The 12,246-nt window shown below is 46.6% G+C and overlaps 1 protein-coding gene across 6 annotated transcripts in view; it reads right to left on the bottom strand.

The window, feature by feature from the left end:
* Positions 1-12,246, bottom strand: part of LOC140212844 (uncharacterized) — a 40,437-nt gene that overhangs the window by 15,083 nt on the left and 13,108 nt on the right. For 3 of the 6 annotated variants that reach the window (XR_011894871.1, XR_011894869.1, XR_011894870.1), the window contains exons 3-5: positions 5,315-6,694; positions 4,278-4,402; positions 22-88 (exon numbers count right to left, since the gene is read on the bottom strand). The exons of 1 other annotated variant lie outside the window; for it this stretch is intronic. Coding sequence is in view for 2 of the 5 variants with exons in the window: in XM_072288498.1 (XP_072144599.1) it covers positions 22-88; positions 4,278-4,402; positions 5,315-5,366 (244 nt within the window). In the remaining 3 variants the exon portion in view is untranslated. The remainder of the gene's footprint in view (positions 1-21; positions 89-4,277; positions 4,403-5,314; positions 6,695-12,246) is intronic. 2 more of the 6 variants (XM_072288498.1, XM_072288499.1) reach the window with 2 other exon arrangements.

The following is a 12,246-nucleotide window of genomic DNA, read 5'->3' as shown; positions in this document are numbered from 1 at the left end:
TTATTTTTTTAACATGCTTACCAGAGAGTGAGAGCATCAGGTGACATGGTGTCAGCCCATCTTGACATAAAACAAAGTTCTGTGAAATCTGAAAAAATCAGGGAATTTGAAAATGTCAACTTGGTAGACACGTTGTTCTTCTAAGCATGCAGTATGGCACATAAGCCTGGAGGTTAACGAAGAATCTCGAGAACATGTTAAGGGCCGTACAAAGAGCAATGCAATGATAAATGACAATGAGACAGGAAGAGAGCAGTGTGGATAGTCGATATTCTAGTAGACATTAAGAGGAAAAAATGAAGCTGGGCAGGCCATGTAATGCATAGGGTAGATAACCAGTGGACCATTAGAGTTGCAGAATGGGTGCCAAGGGAAGGGAAATTCTGTCAAGGATGACAGAAAACTAGGTGAGATGATGAAATTTGAAAGCACAAGTTCGCATCAGCTAGTGCAAGACAATGATAATTGGAGATTGCAGGGATGCACCTTCATTCTGCATTGAACATTAAAATAGGATGATGAATGCGTGCAACTCTTTAAAAAGAAATTTGGGCCAGAAATAGCTTGCACAGTTCACCAAGACACGAAACCAAATTCGTATGCTTTGCCACTAACACAGATGTATTCCAGCGAAGCTAACTTATGAAAAGCGGCCACCATTGTGCAATCATCTATTTCATTGTTGGAACAGCTTGCGAAACATAGCATGATATGTTGGAAGGAGCTCTGTAACTTTTTTTCTTTATAGCCGGCTATAATATGCACATGCTGAATTTTTTATAATTAATGCTATGTGATGTGCAAATTAAGCAGTAATTTTATGCAGTATTAAAACGTACCTTAGTGTAACAGTACAATGAGAGACGTAATCAAGAATTTGTATGTATGCACATCTGAGTTCGCATGCAATGCGTGCTGTCATCCTTGAGTGCGCACAGACGTGAAACTGGTGCACTGGTCTTAGTGCAGCTTGGTAGCTCATAGTTTGTGAGGGGATTCGTAATGGCAGTGCTCCACCACGCCACAATGCAGCAGTCAACGCTGAAGAGAGGAAATGCTAATCTTACCAACGCTACACATGCTCAACAGACCAATGAGAGTGCTGACAGGTGAGCTTGAAGCTCGCCAGATCCACACAATTTGTGCGTCGTACATGACAGCATAATCAACATTTAATCATCGATTTATTTCAACTACCATCTACGTCGACGTTGCTTCTTTAGTGTTGATACTTTGTTGGCCCCCCTCCCCTTTTTTCTTCAAGGATACTTCTGACAGTGAAAAATAACACTGAATGTCCACAGGAACTGGCATAAGATGCAACCATTTGTGACCTTTTTAACAGAAACTTGTATTGCCTCACTGGTGTCGGTGTTACCGCGTGAAAAAACCCAAGCTGCGCAAAAATAGAAATTGCTTATCAGGCTGCGGATTCGAACCACCGACCTCTGGGTTGCGAGACCACCATGCTAACCGATTCAGCCACTGTCAGTTCATCAAAAGCTGCCTTTAAGGTGGGTAAGTAGAAGCAGCGCAAGGCATGAGCCAATCACGGGCGTCCCCTTCCTCCAGAGGAGGGAAAGGGTGTGTTCGCTCGCCTGACACTCGCAGTTTCCCACACCAGTTCTGGCCCAGCAGTCTGCGTTTGGTCTGTTCTGCCGAAGAGCAGGCTGTGTTGAAGGAATGGCAGTGGGAGCAGGCCACGTGTTGTGCCTTTGGCCAAAGAACAGGCAGTGTTTCATTGATGCCACCGGGAACTTGAGAAAGGGGTCGATGTTGACGTGCCGCCCTCGCCGTGAGGCGTTACAAAGAGCCACAGATCCCAAGTTTCGCTTGCACCCCACTTCGCAGCAGTGGAAGGGCAGTAACTTCTTGGCCTCCATCCTTGTGTCGTAGTCCAAGCATGCTCTTGCTAAATAGAATCATTCTTGGCAACTAAAGCTCAGTGTTTAGGTGCAATTAAAGCTTGTCATTGGAACACTCTCCAGTACTTCAGAATTTCACAATAAGTAGAATACCATTTTGTTGGCAAGTACCACGGCAGAGATAGTGACCTATAGGTAGATACTGAAAGAGCCAGTATAGTAAGAGTTTCATTTAAAGTTGGAGGAATGGTACAACTCTTGGCATTCTGGGGAGTTAAAAAGAGTGGAATTAAGAGATCTCAACTTTGTCAAGCAGGAATGAAATGGAGGGCCCGCCCCATTCTGCAACTTTACTGTGGACCAGTGTATGCCAACATGGCAAGTAAGAAAAAAAAATTGGGTATTTCATGGTGCGTGTAGATCCATAGACTTTTGTTCCCAGTGGTATCTTTTGATGACATGCCCAGGCTTTTTTTTTCCTAGTCACTTGTTACACTTTAATGCGATAAAATCTACTTGAACCTCTTGTGGTTGCAAGATCCGCAGGCGAGCTCGTTCCCTCAATCGGCTGCCATCACCCAGTCTCTACTCGTCACATAACCATATCTTGTGAACATTATATACATTTTTTTTTTGCCTCTTAGTATTTTGGGTGATATCCTGAGTGATGAAAACAAGCACTACATAAAATCAGCAACATCTATCACTACGACATATTCATAACAATAGTGCAGCCACTACATTATTTTAGCTTTCCATACTAAATAAACTCACTGTGTCTGCGTTCAGTGTGGGCAGAGGTAAGCTTGCACACGTAAGTTTTTGGTAACATTCATAACAAAGCAAACAAGCTTTCAGGACTATAAACCTTTGAGTCACATCAGCTATGTGGGAGCAAAATATACATTCAAAAAACAGGAAAAAAAAGGCACACTTATGTGCCACTAATCGTTTCTTAAAAAGCTGCAAGAATTTTAGGCGGTTTTGATAGAATTATAGCATGGCACAAAACTGATGGTGCTGCGCATTTGGTCACCGCAAGCAGCTGTACATTGTTAACCTCTCTGGTCAATCATGTCTGCTGCAGAAGCATCCCTAGTATGTCTCCTAATTTCAAGATAGTTGATTTGGTGCAGTATCACTCTTTGTTGGCCTTTTTATCAGACTGACGCAGAAGTGGGAGCACTGTACACTGTTCACATTTGCTTTGTGCGCAAAAGATAAATATGCGTTGCATTCACCACTAAGAGAATGTATTTAATGCTGTTCTTAAGTTTACAGCCTTACAGCACATGACACAGATATTCATGACAAATCTGTGCATGTCATACAGACAGCTGAAATTTCAAATGAAACGCCACTTTCCTCCCTCTCGAGAAAGCGCCACACCCAGCCAGAGTCAAGGCAACACAAACAAACAGTGAGACGCAAAACACAGTCGTGTCGCTCGCCATGACGCATTACTTCGGTAAATCGCCCAATTCAGATTGCACAATGCCACGGTGGAAAATGTGCCACGCAACAAAAATGGATAAGAAAAAAAAAAGCGGGTGGTGCTAGTCACGTGAACCCGATGTGGTTCTTCGGCTCAAGTATGTGACAAGGCGAGGAAGGAACGTCGCTTGCGGATGCTACTCAAGGCAGAGGGAGAGTGTGTCTCTGTTGGCAGTCACGCTCACCTCATGGTGGTATGGTAAGAGGGCATTCAATTTCTTCTGTCTCCTCTAATAATAAACCAGTTTAAAAGATTATTTCGGTAAAGTAATGCCAGAAGTCTGAAGTCATTACTCCAAACATTCATCATGGATATGAAGTCCAATGCATGTGGAACTGTCGAAAGTGGTTCACTCATATTCTTTTCATCTACTTTCAAGAAATTTCACACTAAATTGATCTAGACCTCTGCATTGTCACAAACAGCAGGAAGCAACCTTGAAGTCCGTTTTGAATTCCTCATTAATGCATGAAAATCCAGGGTGCAGCAGCCAAGTAACAGTCTACTACACATAATTCCATCTTCACCTCTGTGTTCAGGCAATGAAATACAGTTTTTACCATAGCGAACATGAGATGTTCACTTGTTGGAGACGCAGCTCTTAGCCTGTCTACGTATGACTGTGACATTTAAAGAAGATGCCAGTTATTTAAAACTATGTTATTAAAAAAACATCTTTCATGTTCGTAACATGCCTGGAGGCAATAATAACCAGCTTGAAAAGTAATTATGTCCCATGGCTGTATTCGGGTCTCAAGAAGCTTTAAATTGCAGTGTAAACTAAAACTTGCTAGGGGGCCTGATGTAAGGCCCTCAAAAAACAGGCCAAACGGGGCTAAATGTTTCTTCAATAGGATAGAAAGTGCGCTGGAAAGTTAACACCAAATATAAATGAAAATATAATAATTTAGACTTACCACCAGACTTTCACAATTCGAGTCTTGTTCTCCAAGGTGCATTGCCATTCCGACTTGTCCAGCTAGTGAGAAATGCAGTTCATATTGCCTCCGCCAATGTGTTGCACATGCACAAGTGATGAACTCTACAAAATGAGAACAGCATTGAAGATAAACTGAGCAGCTGAAAGTGCACGCACTGTTGCTTCTACGCACAATATGTAAATTTCGTTAATAGGATTGCGTAACACTTCATTCCCGTTCATATTGAAACATAAGTCGACTCTGAATATAAGACAACCCCCTACTTAAAGACATCACATTACAGTCCCCTTTATAATGGAAAACTACATGTTCCTTAAAAAATTGGGCACTGAAAGCACCATGCCCCGCTTTGCTTCAATTGTTTCGCTTAAACCTTTTGTGTACCCAGCAGAAATTCTAGATTCTAAGCTTTTGTTTTAAATGTAACATACCTCGTCAAATTTGGTGCAGTGGTTGCCGAGAAAAACGAATACTGCGTTTACATGTATTTAGATTGGAACACCCGAGCTAAAGCTTTCTCTTAAACGCGCTCGCCACGCGGAGGCATTGCCGAGCCCAAACCGACGGAGCAGTATGGGATCCACATTTTGTCTGCTGGAGGCACCGCCAAATTATACTAAACAAAGAAACGTTGCGTACACTTAGTACACGTACAATTTTCCTCTTTATAGCGACAATGTAGGGGACTGCGGCTTGCACTGGCAGCCGGCTTTACCTATGCGCCGCCAGTCTGGTTCCTCAGACGTGTAACGATTGCGACAGTGTACGCGGCGGAAAAAGCACCCGGGACTCCTGCAAGACCAGACAAAACCTTGCCTCTGTGCATTATCTAACTCCTTCTCATTACCGTTAAACAAAACTCGAGAACGCAGTCAAGAATTTCGTATTGAGCTGAGAGTACGCTGCACAAGGTCTACTGAAAGACGGAACTTTTAACGACAGCTTGTAGGCTAACTTCAAGATGTATCGATAAGTAACTGTTCAATAACTGTAGCATAAATACGTCCACTTGCCTGTCTGTTCACGCCAACACCGCAAGCTCTTTTCAGAAGCACGAGACAGGCGCTGAAAAGCATCGAGACATTTCATTCGGCGAAATTAACCGCTTGCATTTCCAATGCAGCGAAAAATCAAGTGAACGATTAGAGTGTATTAACGATTTCGACGATGCAGTCGGCCATTTTGGGAAGCTTTAGGCATGGATCGGCTTGGCTATAGATGCGCAAAATCTTTGGAAGCGACTTTTTTTTTTTTGTCGCCAGACGAAAATCACTGCGTTAAACTTTTTTTTTTTTTTTTTTTTACAGAGAAGATATGTTTATACTAAGGGTATGGTGGCTAGCATACACTCTTAAGCATAATTACACCCTTTTGCCACACAACGATAATCGTCATCTGCTTGTCCGCATTTTCTTTCTTTAACGCGGCGAGCCCGGTACTTTCCAGTAACGAACGGCATGCGCGTTATCATTCCCGACAGGAAAGTAACAGGCAATGCTATCATTCTGATAACGCGTGTGCCGTTCGTTACTGTAAACGCCGCCAGAAGTGGGGAGCAATTCCGTGTGTCTTAAATGACGCTTGTACAGTTATCAAACCGCCTAATGTTGCCACTTCTCTGTTGTGCTTATGTGGGCTTTTTTCTAACCTTCACGGTGGGTGCAGCATGTCTAGAGCCGCAGCGTCCTGCGCTCTATGCGGTTGCACGGGACTGGCGGCCACGCATCGTCACACAACCTCCCAAATAACAATAAGAGTCAATTTTGGCACTTGGAAGAGCAGTAAACGAAGGATCCAAAAGAAATGTGATTGTTCCGCAAATATATATTTCTCTATAATTCTTCTAGAGGTAATTCAAAAAACGAAACTATAGTCGGATGCAACTTAAGTATGCAGCGAAGCCCCACCCACGGCCTCATAACCGCCAGCCACTGTTCCTCTGCGAGGCTGCAAATGATTCATACTTCAAACTTTTCCTGCTACGCAAATAAGGCGGTAACCACAAAAATAATATTATTAGCGCATAATTTTATACATTTTCCCTCGCCTATTAAAGTATAATAGGCGAGTATAAGTAAAAATCTATCGTCCTCTACTGCGTCACAAACTACGTGCCCACTAAAACCAAGCGGCCGCCAAAAAATAATCCCTGGATAACCCAAGAAGTAATTCAGGCAAAGCGCCGTCTGAAAAGACTGCGTAGAACAATAAAAATTAAAGGAGGAGACGAATCCAGGGTGACGAAACTTCCTAATGCCATCGCGGAATTCAAGCTTGCAGCCATTATTTTAATGTAAAGTTACCGAGCTTTCTTACTAATAATCCCGGAAGGTTCTGGAGGCACTTTCGCACCAATGATGGAGAAGCGTCCCACTTAAGCCCAGAGGAAGAAACTGCGAAAGCCAACGCATATAACATTTTTTTTCAATCAGTATTTACTACAGACAATAACATTATTCCCCCCATTCTAACGAGACAGGGCGTAAGCATTGGCGAATTACACATTACGGACGCTGGCATACTTAATCTTCTGCTTAATCTTGACCCTAAAAAAGGCAGCGGTCCTGACAACATACCTAACGACTTTCTGAAAAGGTATGCGGAATGGTGCAGTGGATACCTCGGCATAATTTTTCGTAAATAACTCACGACTTCACAGCTACCGAACGACTGGAAAATTGCAAAGATAATGCCTATTCATAAATCAGGCAACACAGCAGAAATTTCAAATTTTAGACCCATTTCATTAACTATGTGGTGAAGAGGAAGACGAAGAAGGCGCTCTTGTGTCGGCTGTGCGTGCGATCAGCATTCGCCTACTGCCAGTGCGACTAGACTGTGCCTAGTGCCTTATAATAAATCATCTTAATACATTTGGTGGAGGTGCTGCACTACCCGACCTCACCCTGGAGCTTCGCAGCCGAACTTTAACATCTGCTCCAGCCGCTACTATGAACGACGCTCCCAACAATCCGCTTGGATTGCGGGCCTCACGGGCCTCACGCTTCGCTCAAACACCACGCCAGCAGCATCGCTCTCTGTTGAGATTAAGGACTTCATTCGTGAGGAGGTGGCGCGCCAATTGTCTATGCTGCCTCTCAACAATGGACCTCCCCAGCCTGACACATCTCTGGCTGCTCCCATTAGGCGGGCCATTCGCGAGGAACTTGCTGGGTCTTTACCTTTCGCCCAACCCTGCCCTCCCGTGGCTGCACCTCTGACCTATGCAGAAGCCGCCGCGCGACCTGCGCCGCCAACGTTCTCGTTTCCGGCACCAATGCGACTTCAAGCTGCACCTCCTCCCGCGTCGCCTCCCATTCCATCTCGACGCCCAGTTCAAACCCCTTGGCGCACACGCGACAACCGACCCATATGCTTCACTTGCGGTGTCGCCGGCCACGTTGCGCGCTTCTGCCATCGTCGCATGCCACCTGCTAACGCTACTGTTGCACCGCCTGGATATGCCTATTTCCACGATACTACTGGGCATGCGATGCTTCCCGACCACGAGTTTTCGCCGCCTCCTCGACGCCCTGTCGGCACCCATCGTTCGCCATCACCACGTCGTCGCTCACTTTCCCCCTTACGTCGCCGCCAGTCACCTAGCGAGGGAAACTAGTTGCTGCAGTTCCGCAGGCACGAACTGCAAGCTTCGCGACTTCTACAAGGCCTGCACAGTCGCCACGCAATTTATTGGACGTTTTGGTCGAAGGAACCGCCGCAATTGCGCTTATTGATACTGGGGCTGCAGTTTCTGTTATCGACGAAAAGCTTTGTCGCAGCCTCGATAAGGTCACAACGCCGTTAGCTGGTATGCTTCTAAGCACCGCGACTGCGCAGCATATAGCCCCGCTTGCTCAATGTACTGCAAGGGTGGTCATCGACGGCATTGTCTATGTTGTTGAATTTCTCGTGTTGTCATCATGTTCACATGACATTATTCTCGGCTGGGACTTCTTGTCTCACCATCGTGCCATCATCGACTGTGCCCGGGCCGAAGTGGCGCTCTTCCCGCTTGCCGATGCCCCGCTGCCTGACCCCTCTGAACAAAAAGCCTCCAAGCTCACTATTGTGTCCGATACGGACATACCACTTTACATGTGTGTGCTTGTGCCCGTCTCTTGCTCTACCGCGCCAGACGCTACAGTACTTTTTACACCGTCGCCGATTTTTCTACGTCGCAAGGCCCTACCTCTCCCATTTGCTGTCCTCACCACTGTGTCTGGATTATCCTCAATGCTTGTGTGTAACCCGTCTCACTACCATGTGACGTTACTGCGCGGCGAATCACTCGGTCGTGTTCAGCCCCTTGACCCGCTTCACACTCTCGATGTTTCCGACGACACGGCCTGTTATGAACTTGACGCCCTCACTTCTCCCGTGCCGTGCGCATCATCATTGTCGTCGTCGTCGTCAGATGTTCTTGAATCTGTCGTAGACGCCGATCTGCCGCCTCCATATCGCCAGCAAGTTCTCGCGCTTCTTCAGAATTTTCGTTCGTCGTTTGACTGAGAACAACTATCTCTGGGGCGTACGGCAACCGTCACTCACAGCGTACACACTGGTTCCCACCCTCCTTTATGCCAGCGACCATACCGCGTGTCGACAGCCGAGCGACAGATCATTAACGAGCAGGTCGACGACATGCTGCACCGTGGCGTCATTCGCCCTTCCCACAGTCCTTGGGCGTGTCCTGTAGTATTAGTACGCAAGAAGGACGGGTCAATACGCTTCTGTGTGGATTACCGCCGACTCAATAAGATCACTCGTAAAGATGTCTATCCGCTGCCTCGGATAGATGACGCCCTCGACTCCTTGCAAGGCGCGGAGTACTTCTCATCTTTGGATCTTCGCTCCGGCTATCGGCAAGTGCCGATGGCAGATGATGACTGTGAGAAGACAGCTTTCATCACACCCGATGGCTTGTACGAATTTACCGTAATGCCATTCGGGCTCTGCAACGCGCCCGCTACTTTCGAACGTATGATGGACACCATCCTTCGCAACTACAAGTGGAAAACATGTCTGTGCTACCTTGATGATATCTTGGTGTTTTCTCCAGATTTCCCGACGCACCTCGTTCGCTTGCGTGAGATACTGACCTGCCTTACCTCTGCTGGCCTCCAACTTAACATCAAAAAGTGCCGTTTTGCTGCTCGCAAGTTAACAAGATTGGGTCACGTTGTATCGAAGGACGGTGTGCTTCCTGACCCAGCCAAGCTTCGCGCGGTCGCAGAGTTTCCGACGCCCACTACTCTTAAGGCGCTCCGCAGCTTTATATGGCTCTGCTCTTACTTTCGGCGTTTCGTGCACAATTTTGCGACTATCATCGCACCACTGACCAATTTGCTTACCGCTACCAATGGCATCTCCGTGTGGTCAACTTCCTGTGACGAAGCCTTCCAGCAACTACGCCGCCTACTTACTTCGTCACCGATTCTTCGACACTACGATCCCACAGCGCCTACAGAGGTACATACGGACGCCAGCGGTATCGGAGTTGGTGCAGTCCTCGCACAACGGAAAGACTGCTATGACGAGTACGTCGTCGCATATGCGAGCCGCACTTTAAAGAAGGCAGAAGCCAACTACTCAGTAACAGAAAAGGAGTGCTTGGCCATTATTTGGGCGCTCGTCAAATTTCGTCCATACCTATATGGTCGCCCTTTTGACATTGTCACCGACCACCATTCGCTTTGCTGGCTGTCCTCGTTGAAGGATCCGTCAGGTCGCCTAGGCCGATGGGCACTCTGCTTACAAGAATATGATATCCGCGTCGTCTACCGATTGGGCAGAAAGCACTCTGACGCTGATGCGCTTTCCCGATCGCCGCTACCTTGTGATGTGGCTTCAGTGTCTCCGCTCTTCGCATCCATGTCAGCCTTCAATGTCGCTGATATGCCGGACGAGCAGCGTAAGGATCCCCTGCTTTCAACTATGCTGAATTTCCTCCAAGACCCATCCGCCACACCCTCTTCTCGAACACTTCGTCGCCAAGCCGCTCACTTTACTGTCCGCGACAACGTTCTTTACTGCAGAAATTATTTGCCTGATGGTCGCAAATGGCTCCTGGTGATACCACGACACATGCGTTCTGACATATGCGCTTATTTTCATGCTGCTCCTCATAATGGTCACGCCGGTGTGCTGAAAACGTATACTCGGCTATTTATTTATTTTTATTTCAGAATACTGCCGGCTTTCGATAATGTCTATACCAGCCTTTGTGTGAGGGTCCCAGACTATATCGGCATACTCGAGTGTTGGCCTAATAATTGCCTTATATGCGGTTAATTTGGTAGCACTAGTGCAGTTTTTTAAGCGGTGCTTTAATAACCATAACTTTTTCATTGCTGCCGCAGAAACATACCTAACGTGAGCGGTATAGCTCATCTTGGAATCAATTGTAATTCCAAGATATGTGAATTCCTCTACCTGTTTAATGTCCATATTATTTACCGTGTAAGTGCAAATTAGCGGATTTTTTTTTACGTGTAATAACCATGTGCGCACATTTCGAGATGTTTAGGGTCATATGCCACTGGATACACCAGTCGTGTATTGCTATTAGATAGTCAGTTAAGCTAGATTGGTCATCGACAGATTGAATGCTCGAGTAAACAATACAATCGTCTGCAAAAAAGCGGCACCGCACGGAAAATTTGCAAGCCAGGTCATTTAGGTAGATAAGAAAAAGAAGTGGCCCTAAAACCGAGCCCTGTGGAACGCCCAAAAGTACAGAGGCGAGTGATGAATTCGAAGCACCTATGCTGACAAATTGTTTTCGATGCGTCAAGTACGAATCAAGCCAACGCAAAATTTGTTCATTGCGTATTATGCTGTTTAGCTGTATCATCATTTTTTTGTGTGAAACCCGATCGAAGGCTTTCTCGAAATCTAAAAAAAGAATGTCTACCTGCCCACCTTGATCCAAGATTGCCAGTATTTCGTTGGTCATATGAAGTAACTGCGTAGTGGTAGAAAAGCCACGCCTGAATCCATGCTGACTCTCACTAAAGAAGTCATTATTTTCTAAAAAGGAACTTAAATGCTTAGAAATAAAGTGTTCCATAACTTTAGAAGCGGTGCAGAGTAGGGAGATAGGTATGTAATTTTCTACACTAAGCTTGTCTCCCTTTTTATGGACTGGGACTACCTTGGCGACTTTCCAGTCATTAGGCAGATCCCCTTCGTTTAAACTTGCGTTAAATATTATGAACAGGTATTTCGGCTAAGGCAGCGTTTCTACTGGCACGGCACGTATCACTTCGTGCGCCAGTACGTACGCGCTTGCACAGCGTGCCAACGGTGTAAAATTCCACAGCGCCCTCCTGGTGAGCTACAGCCGCTGCCTTGCCCGGCTCGGCCCTTCGATCGCGTCGGCATAGACCTATATAGGCCACTTCCCTGCAGCTCCTCGGGTAACCGATGGATAATTGTAGGTGTCGACCACTTGACACGCTACGCTGAGACTGCCGCACTCCCGGCAGCCTCTGCGCGCGAAGTTGCGTTCTTCATCTTGCGGAACTTCGTTCTTCGACATGGCGCACCACGCGAACTGCTCAGCGACAGGGGACGTGTCTTCTTGTGCGAAGTCATCCAAGCCCTTCTCGCTGCATGCAGCATCGTTCACCACAAGTCTACAGCCTACCACCCGCAAACGAACGGCTTGACCGAGAGGTTCAACTGCACACTCGGTGACATGTTGACTATGTACGTCGCCTTGGATCACAGTAACTGGGACACTGTTTTGCCGTTCGTCACGTATGCCTATAATACGGCCACACAAGCTACCCCTGGCTTTTCGCCCTTTTTTCTGCTGTATGGACGAGAGCCCTCGTGTACTATGGACACAATGCTCCCATACCGACCCGACGCTTCCGAATGCACGCCTGTGTCTGAAGCCGCCAAATACGCCGAGGACTGTAGGCAGCTCGCGCAAACC

This window comes from Dermacentor andersoni, chromosome 5 (assembly GCF_023375885.2).
Source record: "Dermacentor andersoni chromosome 5, qqDerAnde1_hic_scaffold, whole genome shotgun sequence".
NCBI lineage: Eukaryota > Metazoa > Arthropoda > Arachnida > Ixodida > Ixodidae > Dermacentor > Dermacentor andersoni.
This window is presented reverse-complemented; position numbering and strand designations above follow the sequence as displayed.